Source organism: Macrobrachium rosenbergii, chromosome 11 (assembly GCF_040412425.1).
Source record: "Macrobrachium rosenbergii isolate ZJJX-2024 chromosome 11, ASM4041242v1, whole genome shotgun sequence".
NCBI classification, from domain to species: domain Eukaryota; kingdom Metazoa; phylum Arthropoda; class Malacostraca; order Decapoda; family Palaemonidae; genus Macrobrachium; species Macrobrachium rosenbergii.
Genome location: NC_089751.1, coordinates 13,843,804 through 13,866,246, shown reverse-complemented (window position 1 = coordinate 13,866,246; position 22,443 = coordinate 13,843,804). Strand labels below are relative to the sequence as shown.

The window sequence follows — 22,443 nt, the reverse complement described above, 5'->3', positions numbered from 1 at the left end:
TATTCCTTACTAGAGCTTTACATAATATACGAGTATATATTTTGTCTGAATTCACCTTTACTACACAAAGGCAATCTGTTTCTATTCCTGAGTCTTTCTACGTTCACTCTGTAACCTCCTTTTTTTTTTTATTTGTTGTGCATAAATGTATCACGCCTATATAGCAGCATACATACGTATCTTTACACACACACACATATATATATATATATATATATATATATATATATATATATATATATATATATATATATATATATATATATATATTGTCATTGTCTGAAGTGATCAAGTACCTGGTTATCACACAAACATTAAAACCAAAAATTTGCCTCACTTCAGCCAGATACCTGAAACCTTATAACAATGATCTTACGAATGACACTCTAAAGGTAACAGTGATCCCTTAAAACTTGCTTAACACTTGAAAATTCAACCTAAGTTTATTAAGTTATCGGTGAGGTAACAACTGTTAATAAACAAATAAACAAACTAGGGGGAAAAAGGGCATCACTCCATCAAACATTATAAATATTTCCCTGGTTCTAATTCACTTTGATAAAATCAAAGGAGAACCTTACAGATATATCACTTACCTTGTACACACACACAAATATCTTTAATCACTGGTGGTCAAAATGAAACACTGTGCTTTTCAAACTTTAAACAAACAAATTTATTTCTAAATTCAAAAGTTATAATTAGATTTCACAATCTCAAAAAGGTTTACTATTACTTGATAACAATATACAATTTAAATAATTCTTAAACAAGTTTAATTTACGATACTTTAATTTATCAAGAAATTAAGTTAACTGAGCAAAATTCAAACTATTAAGATTTATTCCAAATTTAAAAAAGAAATCTCAAGAAATGGAAATCAGCACAAGTACTCAGTGTTAAAGTATCAACACATAATTTTGGGTAACACTGTGAAATTATAAACACATGAGCATATATGAATAATATGAAAACAAGGACATATTAAAAATTAATATGCAGCAGAAAATACACCAACAGCAATTTTACTATGACAAAATCTGTTTAAAGATTATATCTGTCTCTCAAAAAGATTACATCCACTTTTTAAAAGATCATATTCACTTCTTACCAAAATCATAAATTAAATTTTTACCAAAACCACTCCAGTTTTTACCATGGTAAAAAACAAGCAAATAACACATTACCTTACTCCTCTTTCTACTCCATTACACCATTCCTTATTCCTCAGTAAATACACTTTACAATGCCTGTGTAATGCAAGTATTTTTAACCACTCACAAAGTTTATATGTATTGTGGGAGAGTGACCACAATTTTACAACCTTCTGTATAAGGATGGGTTGAGAGAGAGAGAGAAATTGCCATCTTATCCTACCAACTTCCTATTCTAACTAACTACTCTGTTCCACCAAAGCCTGTTATGACTCCAAATCTGGGTTACCAGTTAGTCAATTAAAGACAGACGTTACACTGACAGAATCTTAGAATAAACTGACTTCCTCTATCTACACCAGAATAAACAGAATACAGAATTATGTTTCTATAGAATACACCTCATTACACTTCACAACACATGAAATAGCTGAAAGAAAAAATCATATAAAAAATACAAACACATATTACTTTCACAGAATATTCACATATCATAATATCATATCATAATAATGTACAATATATATATATATATATATATATATATATATATATATATATATATATATATATATATATATATATATATATATATATATATATGTACACATATGTACATATTTACTTTATGATATAGCCTTCAGCTGCTCTCCCAGGTGTAAAAATCACCAAACAGCCGGGGATGTAAAGACTTCATCCTTACATCCCGAACAATTATTTCAGAGTATCAGATAAAAATCAAATTTAGTCACAATGCTTTGAATCTATGTAGATTTAATACAAAATAGAAAATGATAAAGTATGATGGTTTCTTTTACTTCCTGAGAGAAATCTAAATGCTATGGCGCTTAGTGTGACAAAAGGTAAGGGGCAAGAACTGAAGAACCAGGAAGCAGTAGCACTCGTTGTGTCGGGAAGACTGTGGGGACTGGTCAAAAAGCGCAAATGTTAGTCTGAGGAATGTAGAGTTAAGACTGAGTGTGGCACAGCACTGGAAAAAATAAGACTGAAAGAACGGGTTCTGGGAGAATGAATCTGTATCACATATGAGTTTGGATAATGACTGTGCTAGGAAATTTTAATGCAATAGTTGGTAGTTTTGGAGGGCCTGGAATAATGAGAAAGGAGAGAGTCTTGTGGAATTGTTTGGAAAGGGGCTGGATTGCTGGAAATACATGGTTTCCAAAGATTATTCCTAAATACAGTTGGAAAAAGAAAACAGTGGGGAGTTTGCCAGATTATATATTAGTATGGAACAGATGGAAGAACAAAGTTGACTGATGTAATAATGAGTGGTTGGAAATATATCTGATCATTGTCTGCATGAAACAAGCGTGAAAATAAATACAAGTTTTAGTTGGAGAGAAAGAATTTAAATGTATCTATAGCTTGCTCATTATAATACATACATATATATTATATACATATGTACATTATATATATATATATATATATATATATATATATATATATATATATATATAAATATATATATATATTTATATATTTTCATGATATTGCCTTGTAATACGTATATCCTCCTATAATTTTGACATATTTACTTTTTTCATGTGTTATGTTTAAGGATAATGGTTGTTGAAGTGTCATATTTAGTTTGACATCAGATCTCAAAAGTACTAATGATTACTTGATAGCGTAATTTAGACTTGTTAATACAATTTTAATAGTAACGTAGAACGAATATCTTTCTTGGTAAAAGCGTAGTATTTGAACACGTGTGTGTGTGTGTGTGTGTGTCCAGGAAGGGCTTGTTTCATTTCAATTGTCATCAGTTCAGATAAGAGCGAGCGCTTTGTTTTGGGTTAATGATGACAGCTTTTGAAAACAAACGCCGATTCGTCCCATACGGGCTCGAGACGAGTGATTTCACGTTGTTGCATGTTCAAGTCACGTACGCCACATGGAGAGAAAGAATACGTGTCCTGATCAATTACGTCATGTTTTGTAAGACTGCATTCAAAACGTTTTGCTGGGATGATGTAACTTCCTTCTAGAAGCTTCTCCATTGTATCTCGCACCCAAAACGCTTTAGTGACGTCACCTCCCTGCTTCTAGAACTTCCCTTTTGTATCTCTTACCCAAAATGCTTTAATGACATCATGTAATTGTTTCACGTGTTACTGGAATCCTAAAATTTGTTTCATTCTGATTTCTGAGACCAGTCGATTTGTCTCTCTCTCTCTCTCTCTCTCTCTCTCTCTCTCTCTCTCTCTCTCTCTCTCTCTCTCTCTCTCTCTCTCTCTCTCGTTCTTAGGAAGAGATCACTTTTAACGTAGTATTTTGTGGTCACATATTAACATTAACTTTTGAGATCTGAATTTAGCAAAGTTGTTTAGTTCGTAACGGCGCCTGGTAAAAAAAGTGTGTATTGTGTAACGCAGCTGCAGCAAGTGATTTACAGGGTTTTCACAAGTTGTGTAAGGTAACGTGAAATTTTACTTATTGATACCATGGTATGATAAGTTAAGAAATTTTGAACAAGTGAACTCATTATTGATAAATCTTGTGTGTTTTTGTGTGTTTTTCTATTTACAATCTCTTTATATTTTCACATTTTTTTTTGTGATGTAACATTTATTTACATAGCATTTTAAATATTTTGTGGTATAATTTAACATTGCATACATAATTTAACATTGCATAATTGATTTAATACTTCATTTATTTAAGATTTTCTTTTAAAATCTTGAGTAATTCTTGATAGTTTAAATTTTGCTTGATTAATTTAAATTCCAGATAAAGTTTTTGTGAATTAGTTTTGTTTCATAATTTAATTCAAGAATTAATTGAGTGTTGTTATTTACAAGTAACAATAAATTTTTCAGATTGTGAATTCTAATTAATTGTGAATTCTAATTATAAACTTTGAATTTGAAAATAAATTTTTGTATTTAACATTTTTAGAAAACAGTGTTTCATTTATTGATCACCAGTGAATAGGATTGATTGTGTGTGCATAAAGCAAAGTGATAAACATGTTTTGTTCTTTTAGTTTTGCTAAAGTGAATTAAGACCAGGGAAACAGTTAGAGTTTTTTGATGGAGTGATGCCCTTCTACTCTAGAATATTTCTAGTTTAATTTTTGATACCTCACACATATTCTGATAGTCTTAGTTTGATTTTTCAAGTGATTGATAAATAAGTTTTTACTTAAGGGATCACTGTTACCTTTAGAGTACTCAGTCGTAACAATTAATGTTATGAGAGTTCAGGTATCTGGCTGAAGTGAGGTATATTTTTGAATCTTGAGATTAGTTGTGTAATAACCAGGTACTTGATACGCATCGTGATAATATATATATATATATATATATATATATATATATATATATATATATATATATATATATATATATATATATATATATATATATATATATATATATATATATATATATATATATATATATATATATATACAGAGAGAGAGAGAGAGAGAGAGAGAGAGAGAGAGAGAGAGAGAGAGAGAGAGAGAGAGAGAGAGAGAGAGAGACTACTGTTATCTGGGTAGAACTAAATACGACTGCAGTGTTCGTCGATTACACTAGAAGAATTAATATTCATGCATTTTTATGAAGGAAGAGTAAGTAAATTTGTAACAAGATCACGATATATATCTCATTTTGGAATATCGAAACTTGTCATAGAATTATCTTCACCCTCTCTTATGTCTTAGGTATCGAAGTACCTAGACACTAGTTTGTACTGTTGATCTCCAAAATAAGAAAAGGATTCTAGATACATACAGCTCTTTTTACCTACTTTGTCTTTGGTGCAAAAAACCTAACGAAACTTGCTCAAGTCTCCCTCTTTATCCGTGATATTAAAAACATAAACAGAATTACCTTTCTCCCGCTTTCCCGGCGGCATCAGAACCTCTGTTCCAAAACAATGAAGGTCCTTAATACTGGGAGGACCTTCAGACATGCCGTAGAGGACATGATGAAGGTTACCTGTGTGATCCTGTGAGAGGCTCCTAATGAGAGACGATAAGAACAGAGGCATAAATAATGTTATTAGAAGAATATTCCTTGATGAGTGACCATAGCAGTTTCTAGAGGCAAATAAAGCACTGCAAGAATCAAGATCTTTTAATTGAAAAGACTGAACAGACTTGAAATAAAGTACCACATCTTATACGATCTTTATTATTTTTATAGCTATTTCAAAACGGTGTTTATTCATTGGTACACTAAATAGAGACATTTCTACCGGAAAAACTTCGTGCTGTTGACAATTCAGCACCAAGGTAATGATTCTCAACAAAACTGAAGATATCTATAGCAAGAGGCATATCGAGTGGAACGACTGAAAATGGAAGAAAAAGCAATCACAACGGAAGGCAACAGCCAATAAATTTTAAGGATATAATTGATAATGATATATAACATATGAAGCCTCGAGTATATTACAGTTTAAAGAGTAACTAAAGAAATGGAATCGTACGCATTAATGATGAAAAGGAATATTATTAAAACAAAGTAGATACCTCTGTCAATAAAGAATCATTACTAATTGTATTAGAATACTGAGGCATGCATGAAAAATACATATTATTTCTAAGTGCATTTTCATGTGAAAAGCAAAAGAAAATTTCAGTGTAAAATAAAATTCAAACTTCGTTAAGAAAATTAACAAGGACAACTTTGATGACTAAACAATACAAGCTACAACTAACATTACGAATAAAACGAAAGGACTGATGGAGTGTCAACAAAGGAAAGAACAGTTAAAGGAAGGAATATTGAAAGAGAAAAGGGCATATCAAATCAGGAAGTCTGAGACGAAGAAGAACCCCTACCGAGACTAACACCGTACATGGAATCGGTATTAACAGAGCACAGGGTTAGTCCGCCTCTGACAATACTGTATATTAATAGAGCACAGGGTCAGTCCGCCTCTGACCATATATTAACAGAGCACAGGGTCAGTCCGCCTCTGGCAATATATTAATAGAGCACAGGGTCAGTCCGCCTCTGAAAATATAAGTACAATCTCGCGCATGACGTAGGCAGGCTGCTCTTAGTCGAGGTGAAGATAAAGAAAAGTCATCAGTCAGTTCTTGACCTTGCCAGAGTGAAGAACACGGAAGCTCTTACCCGGATTAAAACGCTCTTCACCTGGCCGGTCCTAGTAATCTCGACCTGACCGCTTCCATGGCTTTTGCGTTAGCCAAATGGCAATTAAAAGACATATGGAGGATTAGTCATACCCTTTAGCTCAGCAGCACCTGGAGAATAACGGGACTGCTCTCATCTAAGGTCACGAAAGAGAGAAAGAATGAGTGTGGGCAAACGTCTAACACAGTGACCCTTCATTTCCTTGTTTTCTTCTATGATAAGCCTCCAAGTATCCAGCCTAAGTCTCAATGATGCGACAGTAACGCCGGGAAGGACTAACCCTGTACTCTATTAATTCTAGAAGCAATTAGCGCTGTGACAGTACTTACGCTGTAGTCCCAGGGGGAAGAGTCGTTGCCCATAGAATGCCTGCAAGAGTGAGAAGGTCGGGTGGGTGAGTTTCCTGATATTTTCTGAGCTGTGCAATATTTGGGTCACTTGACGCGAGACGGTGATTCACTTACAAGGCCTGGGTTGTCTTGTGATGAATAAGGCTAGATTTAAAACGTCTGGGAATTTGTAAACACTTGACTATTTAGGAGAACTCTGATAGCAAAAGGAAATTATGAACCTCAGTAAACGAGCCTGATTTGCAGCCGATTTCACGAACACAGTAATTTACCAACGACTGCAACATGAAATGCACAGAATTTCTCACTTTCAGTAACATTACAAAACGGGAAAAAAGAGACAATACTTACCCAAGAGGAAAAAAATATCCTTCAGTTTGAAAGACATCGTCTCTGATCGGGAAGATAACGCCTAATCCTGCAGATGGACAGAAAACGTAGATATTTTATCATTACAGTTGCATGTACTACATCTATCAGAAAAAATAACAATTGAGCACATTTCTTTTACAGGTACTTATAGGTTAAATATACAGATTACACTCAACTGACTGACTGATTATGAAATTTAGGTCTTGAAGACCAAGCGCTGGAACCCATCAGGATTATTCAGTGCTGTAATATAGCAGAAATATATAAATTAATGATATGATTGATAATGAATAGGTGAATGATGATATCCTAGTAAAATTCAGTGTTAAAATATGAACGTAAAAATGAAGAATGATATTAGACAATACCAAAATAAAATAAGTACATATTAAACTTTTATATTCAAAATATATGCTTAGTATAAGAATAAATATGACTAAAATCTTTATTAAATAAACTGAAATCATATCTCATTAAAATAACCAGATTCTTTCAGATAATTCATAAGTTTATTTACTTCAACGTCATCATTTAAAATTTCTAAAATAGTCATCCCACTTAGGACTGTACTTTGCCCTAAGGCGATTAAATTTAGGACAGTGCACCAGCATGTGCTCAACGGATAGCTGACCACCACAGTGAGCACAAACTGGGGCACTGGCTCCATCTAAAATACAGCTATGAGTGAAATCTTCTGCTACGATTAAAACCCAAACTCCAAAAATCGATACTTAATGTTTCTGTACTTCCTATTTGTGGATAAAATGGGGGAAGTCCATCTCTGCTGCCATTTTGTAAGAATGTATCGCCTGATAACTGGATGCATATCCAAATGTCGTACCTTATTAGTTAAGAAATCACATCTTGCAGCATCCTTTGCTTTACTATCAGCCAGTTCGTTCCTTTCTAGACCATGTTGCTTCAGCAGTGAATATGGATGAGGAGTCTGATAACTTTTTTATATATAATTCCCCCCTCACACACCACTGCACATCCTGCTCCATCTTCCGGTTTTGATCCATCATTATAGATTTCCCTGTCATTTGTATACCTCTAATCATGTTCCAAAAACTTGTTTCTGACTTCTTCTGCCGGACGATCTTTCTTCTTTGTCTCTTTAATGCAGACATCAATTGCTGGGATAAACCATGTAGGGATAGCAGGATGTTGCACTTGTAGGATCTTCTGCATTTATATTTTCATCCTCCAGTTCACCCAGCTGTCTGATTTGAAATGGTATTGAAGATCTAGATCCAAAAAGACTTGAGTCACACTGTTTTAAGATCTCAAAAGAAGGATTCTCCTTTGAGCTTTTCAGCCGCATGGTGTGTCTCAGACCTAGCTCATGCCTTCTCAAGTCCAGTGGTAGCTGATGGGAGTCTACAATGGTTGAAGTTCCAAAAGCTTCAGTGCAGATCCTTAGTCCCATGTTATGCACAGTGTCCAATTCCCTAAGTTTAGTCTTTGAAGCAGACGAGTATACTTGGCAGCCATAGTCTAACTTAGATAAACATACTGCATTATAAAGCCTTAACAATGATTACTTATCAGCACCCCAATTAAAGTTAGATAATACTTTTAAAATATTTAGTGATCTCTTCACTTTCACTTTTAACTTGTCAATATGATTATTCCAAGTGAGCTTTTCATCAAAGGCCATTCCTAAAAATTTTACTTCAGTAGAGTAAGGAAAAATAATTCCATTTAAGGTAAGAGTTGGTATGGTTTCCTTGGTTCGGCATCTGCAGAACCGAACAGAGACAGTTTTAGATTCGGAAAATCAAAACCCTTGCTCATTAGCCCAATTGCTTACTTTATCGATGGCTCTTTGCATGAACCTGCTAGTAGATGCTGCATCATATCCTGTGCAGTACAGAGCCAAATCATCTACAAATATAGAGCCTTTTACTGGTGATGATATCTTTTCTAATACTCCATTAATGGCAATAGTAAAAAGGGTGACACTAACGACACTACCCTGAGGAACTCCCTCTTCTTGTAAGAAAGGTCGTGATACATGATTCCCAACTCTTACTTACATATATCTTTCTGATTAAACCGAATTAATATATCTGATCATTTTTCCTTTAATGTCCATCTTATACAACTTTTTTTATAATACCAAATCACAGAAAACTCGTATTGTTTGGTACTGCTTAGAAAAACCTTGTTGTATTTGGTTTGAGAGCCTGAGCAAGGGATCTAAAGTAGATCTACTTTTCCTAAAGCCAAACTGGAATGAAGAAAGAAATTTATTTGTTTCTAAATGCCATACAAGTCTGGTGTTAATCACCTTTTCCATCAGTTTACACACACAACTGGTGAGAGCTATTGGTCTGTAATTGCAAAGTAAAGTAGGATCCTTGTTTGGTTTCTTCATAGGGAGGATTAGTGATAATTTCCAGCTCTGAGGAATAATACCAGTTTCCCAGATTTCATTTATTATATCTAAAAGAAATTTCTTTGACTTTTCTAGGAGATGTTTCAGCATTTCATAGAGTATTTTATCTTCACCAGGGGCTGATGGTTTGGTATTCTGCAAGGCATCTTTGAGTTCCTGCAGTGTAAATTTTACATTATATGGTTCAAAATTACTTTCACTTAAATCGAGAGAAATCTGGGCATTTCTAATGTCTTGGAATTCTACAGAATAGTTGTCACTACTCGATATTCTCGAAAAATGTTCCCATAATTTTTCTGCGACCCTCGCTGGTTGGGTGATTAGGTCACAATTTATCCTACGGGTAGGCAGAGGTTCAGGAACAAACTTGCCATTCAGTTTTTTAATATTCTTCCAAATATTTTGGATGGTGTTTTTGAGCTAATGCCATTAATGTAGTACATCCATGACTCTCTTTTTATTTTTTTTAAATATTTATTTTGCTTTGCCACAGCACGGTAAATAACTTTGGCTTGGGCATTTCCACTCCTCTTATACTTTTTGTAGCATTTTCTAGTGATCTTTCTCATACTACTGCAGGTTTTGTTCCACCATGGAACTGCTAGTCTATAGGGCTTCCCTTTTGTTGTTGGAACAGAGGTAATTGCACTGTTGGTGGTGGTGTCACTGAAGTAATTATATGCCTCCAAGATGGATGGAAATGATTTTACATTCTTGTCCATGAGAACAGACTCACTAAATTTCTTCCAGTCTGCTTCATCTACCTTCCATTTGGGAGGTGACTCAGAGGGCTGATTCTTAACTGTTTTTCATATGAATTGGGAAGTGGTCACTCCCATTTGGATATTTATTTATTGACCATTCATAATCAATGTGAGCACTAGATGAGCAAAAGCTCAGATCGATAGCCAAATACAGTAAGTATTGGAGTAGATGTTATGGTAAGTCATGGCTCCATTATTGAGTATAGTGATATTATGATCATCTATAATATACTCCAACATCTTACCCTTGGCATCTGTCGTGTTCCCACCCCATATGGGGTTGTGAGCATCAAAATCACCAAGGAGGAGGAAAGGAGTAGGAAGCTGATTGATCAGTAAATGAATATCATTGTAAGTGAAATCCAAACCAGGAGGAAGATAGATGGAGCAAACTGTAATTTGCTTGTCTAAAATGAAAGTTACTGCTACAGCTTGGAGATGAGTATTAATTCATAGCAAGGAATGTTGCAACGACTTATGTGCAATAATTGCTGCACCTCCCTTAGCTCTATCTCTGATTGGTGGTGGAGAATTATTTATGCTGTAATGTAATTTAACCCAGGATTATATTGTGTGCTTCCAAGCTTAGTTTCGTGGAGACACAATACCTGGGCTATGGTCATGGAGCAGTACCTTCTGCTCTTCACTTCGAGCCATAAGACCTCTATAGTTCCATTGTAGTATTGACGTGAAAACTATATTTTGGGCTTGGTGGAAGGCCCTTTGAATGGAGCCATCTCATTTACTCTCTTTTGTTTATGAGTATTATCAAGAGGTGGTTTGGACAGGACTGGTCTTGACAGGTTTGGTTTATTATCTGTTGATTTACTAGTGTCATTTTGTTTCCCTTTCTTGTCCATTTGTTTAAATTCAGGCTAGGGTTCTTGCATCGAGCTTAGTACTTCGTATCTATTACTAAGAGATGCATGTTTAATTGGAGGAGAGGATGAGGGGGAACGTCTCCTCTTTTGGTGCTTTTGCTCCTCAGTCTCCATTAATTCGGGCAGAGACTCTGCCTGAGACAATTCCAAGGTGGTTGGGTTAAGTGCCATCTTATCCTCCTTGGAGGCTTGTGCTCTAGCCTCAACAGGCCGAGCACCTGACCCAGATGGCTGGGCCACTACCACAGGGGTTGACACACCTACTACATTGGAGGGTGCTGCCACTGCACCCCTAATGGCAGATTAGGGTAGTGGCTTAAGAACTTGAGCAAAGCTCCTAGGTTGTTGTCCTAATTGTCTTTTTGCAAAACCAATACAAATACTTATATGCTCTGCATTGGCTTTACTTAGTGGAGACAGTTCAAATTTATAAATTTCACAATTTTTGTTATTGGATTTATGTTCCAGTTGACAATTAACACATTTTGCTTTTCTATTACATTCATCATCGTGATGGACTCCAGAGCCGTTTATTCAAATTTTAGCATTTTTGCACTTTTTTGATGGGTGGCCAAACTCAAAGCAATGATAGCACTGCATTGATCTTTGCTGGAAAGGACGTACTCCTACCCTTTCATTTTCAAATATGACATGAGAAGGTACTTCGGAGTCTACAAAGGTTAAAATGATCATGTTGGCAATAGCTGCCTTTTTCAGTCTCCATACTGAAGTGGGACTCATTTCTAGAATTTCTTCTTCTGTCATGTCATAAAGGTCTTTATCAAATAGTACTCCTCATCATAACTAAAGCTTAAGTGGGGCTTGATTTTCGTAATCCATCATTTTTTATGTCCAACAAGGTCGGCATATATGCTTGCGTTGTGGATTTGGCATGAATACGAACGGTATTCTTCCCAAAACGAGAAATATCACCGCTCTTTATTCCTCCCACCTTTTTCTTAAGAAACCCGCAAAATTTATAGTAAGTTATAATTTTCCTCCTTGGCTGAAGGAGGTTTAGGAGTCCATATTTCTGCATTCTGCTTTCTCTCTGGTTTATCCTGAGTCCATTTAGATGGCACATAAACGTCTATGTCTTTGGGAACTTTGTCTGTTAAGGCTCCCCATACTGTAGCTTGACCTATTTGTATGGCACTTATCATACTACTTGCCTTTAGAGCCTCATCATGGCTACTAAAGGTAACTCACGCTTCCAATTTAGATTCAATATCAATAAAGTTCATCCTGATTTCTACAACAGTTCCAGATGATTTCAGAGCTGTTGAGATCATTTCATAATCACAACAGACTAGTAAGTCTTCGATATGGAGCATTCTCAAAGTTTTCACACAACCTGGCTGTGTTGAGGATTTAACTTTGGATGAAGATTTCTTAGAGAAGTCCGTGTCCTTGCTTGAAGTCGTCATAAATGAAGCATGGCTAGAGGGTCCATGGGAGGGGAAGTCAGGAGGGGGATCAGGATATTTGTTATTACCGCTTTTGTCAATTTATTTTTCGAGAAGTCATCAACATTTGGAAAAATTTCAATCTCCAAGGTGGGTGCAGAGGTTGTCATCTGTGCCAGAACAACACCATTAGAGGGTCCAGGGGTACTCGAATCCTTATAAATGCTAGACATAAAGATTTGAGAGGGGTAACAGAAAAAAAATAATAATAAACCTGGAAACCTTAAAAAGATATCATCAGCCTTTCATGGGATTATTCTTCCACCAATGGCACAAGTGAGAACTGACTCCAAAATGTCCGCGTCCCTACCCTACCCCACAGGATATGGCCCAACACGATTATAGTGGCCCAAGTGTAAGCCATGCCTGCTTGCTAGGACCGAAGGTGTTACGAGAATACTATCATCCCCACTCTAATCGTGTTATGGGAAAACCAGATAGAATGCCGAGTGTCCTATCCCCAGAACCGGACCCCCTGGAATCTGTGGTCCAGCCCTAAAGAATAGTTCCATCTGATATCTCTCAGGTCCGAACATTATCAGGCAGCTGATGGTCCTACCACAGTTCCCACTATTTAGCTTCGGATATAAACCCAATCCCAGTTATGATATCTTTTCCTGTTTATCAGGTCCGATAAATTTTAGCAAATGTGGAAAATTCCAAAAAAATTAATTCAAAGAAATATATAATGGTCTATGGGACTCTTGGACTCAAACCCGGCAACAGATTCCTGGGGTTCAAGAGCCCCCCTCACCACGTCAAGATGGTCCCAAATCGAGGGGGCCCTCTTCAAGGAAACACAGGACACCTGTGAGAATCCGAAGGGAGGCACGAGCGATAGAACACAGCTGAACACGACTACCAACAATGAAGCAAATCAAGACTATCGGCCAGAGACGGAAATCACGCCCTTGCCCATACCCTCTGCTGCAAGCTGCGGTATAGTGCATGCCAAATGGAGCACCAAGAATGCAAGGACCTTGCTGCTGCACAGACCGCCAGTGAGGCAATGAGACCTGCCGACCAATAGAAATTCAGAACCCAATGACGTCAAGCCCGCATGTAGTAATAAAAAGTGTGTCATTTTGCAATTTAGTCCTAGAGATGTTACTGATAAGCGAGGAAACAGTCCGTCGACTATAATAAATAAGTGGAAAGAAACGTGAATAATTTTTCTCTATTCCTGAGAAGCTTGCCTGAAGAGAATAAGAAATATAGACTTATCCGATCTGCAAATAATGCCATTGACTTCAATAGGCATTATACAGTATATATATATATATATATATATATATATATATATATATATATATATATATATATATATAAATATATATATATATATATACATATACATATACATATACATATATAAAACTCAGATATTTGAGAATCATTAATGATGGCTGTATTGTACATTGGTAAGTTGTACACAAGTATTCCTAAGAAATGCGTAAGTTGAGTTAATTTCTATGCCCAGAACACACATCCTTCCATCTGTTGACTGAATGGGTTTGCTGTTTCAAAGCCATTTAGATGGAATGACTAGAACTGCGTTAGCATCTGTAGCTATTATTATTATCATTATTATTATTCAGAAAATGAAACCTATTCATATGGAACAAGCCCAAAAGGGCCATTGACTTGAAATTCAAGCTTCCAAATAATATGGTGTTCATTAGGAAGAAGTAAGAGGAGGTAAAGAGAAATACAGAAAGAAGAGATCCCACCTATTAAAAAAATAAATTAATTAACAAATAGATAAAAGTGTAATGAAATGCAAGGAGAATGGTACCAGGGTGGTAAAGCATTGCACCTTCGCTTGAACTTCTGACGTTCCAAATGTACGAAATCCTCTGAAGGGAGGCTGTTCCACGGTCCAACAGTGTGAGGAATAAAGGACCTCTGGAACTGAGAAGTTCGACAGTGAGGTACATTTACTGCATATTGGTGCTGATGTTCAGCGAATCTGGTTGCTCTCGGCAGATAAAGGGGATCGGGGATCAATTGTGTATGTGAAAGATCTCTGTTGAAATACAGCTTATGAAAAAGTGATAAACAAGAGACCATCCGTCGATGGCCCAAGTCATAACTACTGCTATTAGGAAACAGAAACCTACCACCACGAATCACTCTGTATAAAAGACATAAATCTCTGGCAGAGCAGACATCCACACCAGAGAACAGTATTCTAGTAAAGGGGGTACAAATGACCCAAAACAGGTTTCACTGATTTTATCACTGTTACAAATATATGAGGCCTTACGAACAATACCCAGCTTTCGTGCGGCATTAGCTGAAACTTTCATTACATGTTTCTCAAAAGTTAGATGCGAGTCAAAGGTTACGCCTAGAATAGTTAAAGCTTCAGACTCGTTCAGCAAAGTTCCATCCACCTGAAGGGGAGGGTGGGGTGGGAAATCTGTACGAGATTTGCTAGTCAACAGTGTTTTCGTTTTACCGGAGTTCAGCCTCATACCCCATGTCACTTGTATACACTAAAAATAACAGTGGACCAAGAACACTGCCCTGTGGAACTCCACACGTAGTAGGTCTTGGCTCACTAAAGATCCAGTCCACAACAACTCGCTGCTGCCTACCTGTAAGAAAATCTTGAAGTAATCCTAAAACATATCCACTCACTCCAAGATTCTGAAGTTCAAATGGCATGTCAAGTCAAAAGAGCATCGCAGGTACCTAGCTGCTTCCTATATGCGTATTGACTATCAGCTAACAATCCTTTAGATTCAACATACTTGTATAGTGGCCTAAAAATAAGTTTTTCAGTAACTTTGGAGAGCAAGGCCAGAATGGAGACTGGCCTGTAGTTATTGCGGTCTGCAATGCTTTATTTCTAAAGCAAGCAAGTTGAGTAAAGTCAGTACCTCAGAGGCACGTTGCTCAGCTCTTCCCTCTCATCTTTTGTCTGCTAGCCTTTATTAGACGAAGAAACTTGTCCAACAAGACAACGAAGATGTGAATGAGCCAAAGCCTGCTACCGAGTCCAGAGCATAAGTTTTCAAAGTAGTGACGCAGAAAGGCACTCACAAAGTATGCTGTCTCCAGTAGAAGAGAAGAGACTGAACTAAATTATTCTTTTTTTTTTTAATTTCATGTTGGCACCAGGCTCATACGATTCTCTTCTCATAAATCAGTTCAATCAAACATCAATAATTTCGAGAAAAGAAAATTATGCTTTAGTTACAATATTCAATAGTGGGTTGCTACAAGTGAATGCTATTTCACTTCTGCTAACCATCCTCATTGATTTCATTATGAAAAAGTTGGTCGAAGATGGAAGTGAAGGTTTAGGTTGGAGTAATGAGGAAAACTTGACAGACTTGAGAATATTAAGTTAGTCTACTTGCAGGTTTGATCAAAATATCTTAAAAGAACATAATACAAAATGTTTACTAATTTTTCACCCATGTCGACTGGATTCAGAAGAACATTCATATGACTGATACGGTATGCAAGAGATATAAAAGAGCGGTGAAATATTTTCTTAAGTTTCTCCGATACTATTTTATAGAAAACGTGCAAACTCTTCCAGTGTTTAGAAAGCGAAGGCTTATGATCATGGGTGACTAATTTCATCAAGAAGTGAAATCTCTCCCTCATCCTAGCCTATTCAGCCTGCGAACTCTCGGACGAAAATCCTGTTTACAAAAGTTTAATAATATGAATATTTAATGCAATTTATTTCCCCTACAAATCTTAATCCCGCGTTTTATTCAAACAGTCACTAAAGATTTAAGTTCTTGTCTTCAGTTTCAAGTCATTTACGAACTTCACTTTGTCTTAATCAAATTAATGATTTCGATTTGAAAGCTCTGTTCTCGCTGACTTTTGTATTTTCGTAAATAAGCTATCCTTGTTGCAGTCATGCTAAGCGTTAAATTCATGTATAAAGCATTTGACTGCTTTTCAACTTCAAGTTTGCTGAGGCAACTGTAGGTAGTATAGATAATATGTTGTAAGAATCATTACCTGGACTGGAGTTGTTAAAGTATCTTGAACTGAACGTTGAAAATTCACTCCATACATTGGTCGTGAACAAATGTAGAAATGCCACAGGTATTTAGAATTATCTGAAGTACTGAAAATATTTTCACGTGTAATTTGTTTACGTTTTGTGACTGAAAGATGAAATTTGTTTACGTTTTGTGACTGAAAGATGAAATCTGCTTGAGAGAGAGAGAGAGAGAGAGAGAGAGAGAGAGAGAGAGAGAGAGAGAGAGAGAGAGAGAGAGAGAGAGAGAAACTAACCTGAATCTTGCCCTCTATCCAGACTGAGAGTCAACGAGATTATTGCCGAGTTTATGGGTGAGAATTTGGGCTGTGACAACGGAACATGACTACAGTGACACCTCTCTCTCTCTCTCTCATCTCCAAACATGCGGAGAGGTCCTTGTTAAGAATCAGTCGCGTATCAAACAAAACTATTATGATTTTCATCATCTTTGAACAACAGGGATGATTTGCAGAGTCTAAAGCTAGGAAGAAAGACATCTAGTCATAAAACAGGCAATAATTTCCTTTACAGATTAACGATTCATTATGCAATTGCAGTTTTTCCTTATGCAATTGCAATTTTTCCTTAATCAGGATCATTTGACTGCGCTTCATGATAAATATCCTAAATAACAAAATACATTACTTGGCCTATGTCGCATTTAGAAATAATGAAATTAAGAAATTAAGACAAATTTCCCGCTGATGTGTGTGAGCGCCACTCGAACTACGTAAGGAACACGCCCATCTCGTGAAATTTGGTTAAATCCAGTATTTTCGATGACAGAATCAAAATCTGCATATAATACTAGGGAATAATGACTCACCAGTAGAATCCAGTTCCGTTCTGGTCAACGAAGTTCCACAAAAGAAAGTTCCAAACACGGAAAGAATTCGCGAATTCAAGAGATCGGTTGACAATTACGAGTTCCACAAGAGACACCAACTGAGCAAATGCCAAATCTGTATACTGAAGTTCTAACCGCGGGATTCTACAGGATGTATGACGACAGCTCCGTCATACTTTCACTGACGGCAAGCTTAATTTAAGATAAAATATTGTCGTGTAATACCAATAAACACAATCTCATTACATACATACACACACACACACACACACACACACACACATATATATATATATATATATATATATATATATATATATATATATATATATATATATATATATATATATATATATATATATATATATTATATATATATATATATATATATATATATATATATATATATATATATATATATATATATATATATATATATATATATATATATATATATATATAAATAAGTTATTCGTTGGACGAGTCGGTAGAGTTCTCAGCTAGCACTCTGCTGGGCCAGGGTTCGATTCTCCGGCCGGCCATTGAAGAATTAGAGGAATTCGTTTCTGGTAATAGAAATTCATTTCTCGCTATAATGTGGTTCGGATTCCACAATAAGCTGTAGGTCCCGTTGCTAGGTAACCAATTGGTTCTTAGCCACGTAAGATAAGTCTAATCCTTCGGGGCAGCATATATATATATATATATATATATATATATATATATATATATATATATATATATATATATATATGTATATATAAATATATATTGTCACGTTCGTGCTGCCGTGAGATAAAAAGATGGCTATAATTATGACCTTTGATAACAACACCTGACTGAGGGTGGCTGTGCTCTGGTGAACAGAAAAGTTAAAAGTGAATATACTCAAAATTACCAATGATACAAGAGATGAAGGTAAACTTATAGTCTGGATATCTTGACCGGATATGGCACCTGGGGTATGCAGGAAGATGGCACCGTTGATCTACAGTTGATGTCACATAACAGGTACTCGAACCACGAATCTGCAATAACAGGAAAGTAGAAACACACGAAGGAACTCGAGTAATAATGCACTGGGAAAACGTAAGCAAATATCAACCACTGATTATGTAATAATTAGGGTAACACACATATACTAAAATTAACACTAGTATTCCACTACTCATGACAAAGTCACCACAATAAAAATTACAGCACTCTCTGAGAGAGAGTAAAAAGGTTATGGATATCGGAGGATACGAGAACAGGTGGAAAACAGGTACGATAGAATTGGTGAGGCCGACAAACAACTTCTAATTACATTACCTTAGTCTGTGGACAAGACGTTCGGTTTGTAGAACCAGGATTCTGTGGTAGGGCATCAGTGGAGTCGTTGTCACTCAAGGTTCCCCACCATAGAGGAAAAAAGATGAAGTAAAGGGGCGCTGACAGGCTAGCAAGACATCAGCGTGCACAGGGTAAGCAGCTGGATAAGACAATCACTAGCGTGACAGCGTAAGGGGGACGTCAAGAAGGACTCGATCAGAGTCCCTAGGCAGACTTCTGGACAGAGTGATGCTGTCAGGCTAACAAGCAGAGTGGTGCCTCACGAGTGACCAGCAGAGGGGCATCTAGAAACTTGACGTTATAAGAGTAGACTAGCAGGGTGACGTCTCAAAGGTAACTAGCAGCGTGTGTACCAGCAGGGTGACGTCTTAGGAAGAACTAGCAGCGTGTCTAGCAGCAGGGTGACATCTTAGGAAGAACTAGCAAAGAGTGGTCCATCAGAGCCTGTATAGATACCACAATTGGAGCCGACGGTGGCTGTGTTTTGACATTTCTGACAGCCTCTTCTTAATGGGGTCTTCCATTGTCCTCTTCTCGAGGCATGTCGCTAATGTGGCCAGGTACTTAGAAAGGTCGTTGAATTACATACCCAAGCAGTTATTTACTAATTTCTACTTCAATCATCTCATCATTATGCTGTTATATAGGAAACGAATCATTACAATGTACTATTTAGCCGTTATCGATACGTAAAAACATGGCTAAAAGGCTTTATAAATAAAGAGGAATAAGATTTTGACCAAACAAGAAAAAAAACAAACCAATAAGTTATTATTATTTACATACGGTCATCTATTATAAACAATTAAGAATATGACAGAGGAACCAAGCTAATGTACTGAAAAAGACGGTAGGAAGATGTCACAGTAAGGTAGAAAAAAGCATTTGAATGCAATGGAAGCAATTTAGGTGAGAGATAAAAACTTAGCAGCAAAAGTAAAAATCTTAACGAATTATATTATAGGCATTTTCTGTCATTCTATGGTGATGCTTTCTTTCTTGAACTTTTGGGTATCTACATCGATAAGGCAGTCAAGAAGTTATATAGCTTCACAGCGAATGTAAGGAAATGAGAAATATGTAAAATTTTCACTTCAAACAACATCTTCATGAAGGTTCTGAAGTACACACAAGGTACCGAGAGAATTAAGGAACCTTGACCTCTAAAACTAAAGCGGTTAGTCTTAAAAGCTGATCTCGAGGAATTGATGGTGTTTAAAGTTGTACATCACTGGTATAACATGATATGAATACCTGTGGCACACTAAAGTGACTAGCTTTTATAGCTACGTAATGAATAAATTTCATATGTATATCACCTAACTAAAAAGTGACCTGACTGAATAAATTTTGAGTGTAATCGAAGTGCCATTATAAAAAAAGACATATCACAGTAATGCTGCTCCCAAAACTTCTGAATTGGACACACTCTTCACCAACCTACCTTCCTCCATTCCGCAACAAGCTGAGCCAAATCAAATCCAAGACCAATCTTCTTGTTAACATTAAGCTATCTTCTTATCTTTGCATGTACTGTGCCTTCAGGCTATCTTTTACAGGTTCAAAGGCTGAAGGGATGGGCACACTGATACTGCTTTAAGGTTCATAGAAAGAGAGTGAGTGAGATATATATATATATATATATATATATATATATATATATATATATATATATATATATATATATATATACAGGGTGTTTCGAAATTAGAGGACCCCCTCTACAGCATAAACTAAAATTGATATGGACAAAAACAAAAGTAATTCAGAACAGGTATTTAGGAACAAAAAATCGACTGAAACCTGGGCAGCCCCTTCTTCCCCCACCCCGTTGCAAGCTTTGACATGGAATATTTTGAAAGAAACTGTCATACATTAGACCCCAAAGCATGATCCGGCTCAGATACGTAGATGGTATCTTTGCTTTCTGGGACGATAACTGAGGGGGCTTCAGTGAATGTTTCAACGGAGTAAATACGCTAGCGCCACCTAAGAATCATAAGAGGAGATACACTAAATTATCCCTGCACCACTTATGAAGTTATCATATGTCAGTAAAGATCATGGTTGGCTGCATCTGTTTCTTAGGAAAAAGGATTATTATCGAGAAGGTTATCAACAAACCAAACAGAATACTACCGAGGCTCTGCAGACATGGAAAAAAACTTTAACAACAAGATAACCATCAGTAGTTTTCTTGTTAATGAATATTTAAATGAAAAGCAATCTGAAGCCGGCGTTTACAAAAAACCACGCCATAACCGCGATGAAATTTGTCGTGGAGACTGGCAGTAATCTCACTCGTAGAGCAGAAACGCAATAGATGTGTTTTAGAGAGATCGAGAATTTTCGTTCACAAGCCAGATACTGAGTGAAGCTAATCTGTTTTTCAGGAGTAACGGCTGTACAAAAGGATGACTCTGGAATACGCCATCATCAGTAAAACTAATAATACGAACCTGTCAGAGTAAAACTAGGAATCAGCTTTCGTGAACGACTTAATTGTAAAACCCTTTTTCAAACATCGGTACCAGCGGATTCGCCCACCGGACTCGAGCCAGGGTTGAAGCTGATGAAAACTGAAACAACGCCAGTTTTGTCCCCCTCCTCAAAGGACCACCTCCAAAGTCGTTACTCCACGCCTGGTTATTCCATTTATATAATCTCGTTACCTTCCAATTGTCTACATTCACCAACGATCAGAGCTAAAGTAGTGTCAAAGGAAATTTTATTTATTGTAATTGTTTTTGTTGACCATTTCATTCTATACAATTCCCTTAGTTTACATTAAAAAATTATATATATATATATATATATATATATATATAAAAAAAAAATATATATATATATATATGTACATTATATATATATATATATATATATATATATATATATATATATATATATAGAGAGAGAGAGAGAGAGAGAGAGAGAGAGAGAGAGAGAGAGAGAGAGATAACATGCACTCACACACCCACATTATATATATATATATATATATATATATATATATATATATATATATATATATATATATATAATGTGTATAAGTGTGTGTGTGGTGTTATATATATAATAAATGTAAATGGTGGGGCGGCATAAATCTTTAAACGCGCATGTACCCTCTCGTACTGCTCTCAATTATGGAAAATAGATTACGATATTTTCTCAGTTGTCCTCATGCCAATAGACAAATTTCAAGACAATAAAACACACTATGAAAAGTCTGAACTGAAATGCCCTGAAGAGAAATTCATTAACATACGCAAATCATTCATTAATTAATATGCAATGCCGAGCATTGAAGGAATAAGCAAGGAACGCTGTTAACAGCTGTGGCAAGGGAAGTGCGTCAACACTGGCACACTCATAAATCTTTACATACTGGCCAAACTCACATCCTTCTGGTCCTGATATGCATATCCCATGTCATTTGTCTTTCTCACAAAAATATAAGCTTTATGCTGTTGTTTTCAAATTTACTTTTTTCCTTTATATCATTTTTAGAGTTACAGTTGGCGTCCACTTATTTTTCCCAAAAAAAGACTCCACGACTTCACTTTAAGTATCTTTTGCAAAAATGTAGCTTTCGCTTTCCCATGGAATTATGGTCAAACGCTTTGGTGGAGGACTTCTCTCCTTTGCTTAATGAGTGGCCCATGAAACATACTGCAACCATCGGCGTCTCGAGGGAAGGACAGCCCTGTGTTGTTCGGACTC

The 22,443-nt window shown here is 36.1% G+C and overlaps 1 protein-coding gene across 7 annotated transcripts in view; it reads right to left on the bottom strand.

Annotated features, from left to right (window-relative positions):
• Positions 1-19,359, bottom strand: part of LOC136843165 (receptor-type tyrosine-protein phosphatase F-like) — a 104,413-nt gene extending 85,054 nt beyond the window's left edge. For 3 of the 7 annotated variants that reach the window (XM_067111223.1, XM_067111226.1, XM_067111229.1), the window contains exons 1-4: positions 17,371-17,515; positions 6,997-7,063; positions 6,625-6,664; positions 5,021-5,151 (exon numbers count right to left, since the gene is read on the bottom strand). In XM_067111223.1, coding sequence (XP_066967324.1) covers positions 5,021-5,151; positions 6,625-6,664; positions 6,997-7,033 — 208 coding nt within the window. In that variant the 5' untranslated portion in view covers positions 7,034-7,063; positions 17,371-17,515. Of the gene's footprint in view, positions 1-5,020; positions 5,152-6,624; positions 6,665-6,996; positions 7,064-7,197; positions 7,261-17,370; positions 17,516-18,289; positions 18,420-18,702 lie in introns of those variants that run through there. The other 4 variants (XM_067111224.1, XM_067111227.1, XM_067111225.1 and 1 more) reach the window with 4 other exon arrangements.
• Positions 19,360-22,443: the final 3,084 nt, after the last annotated feature.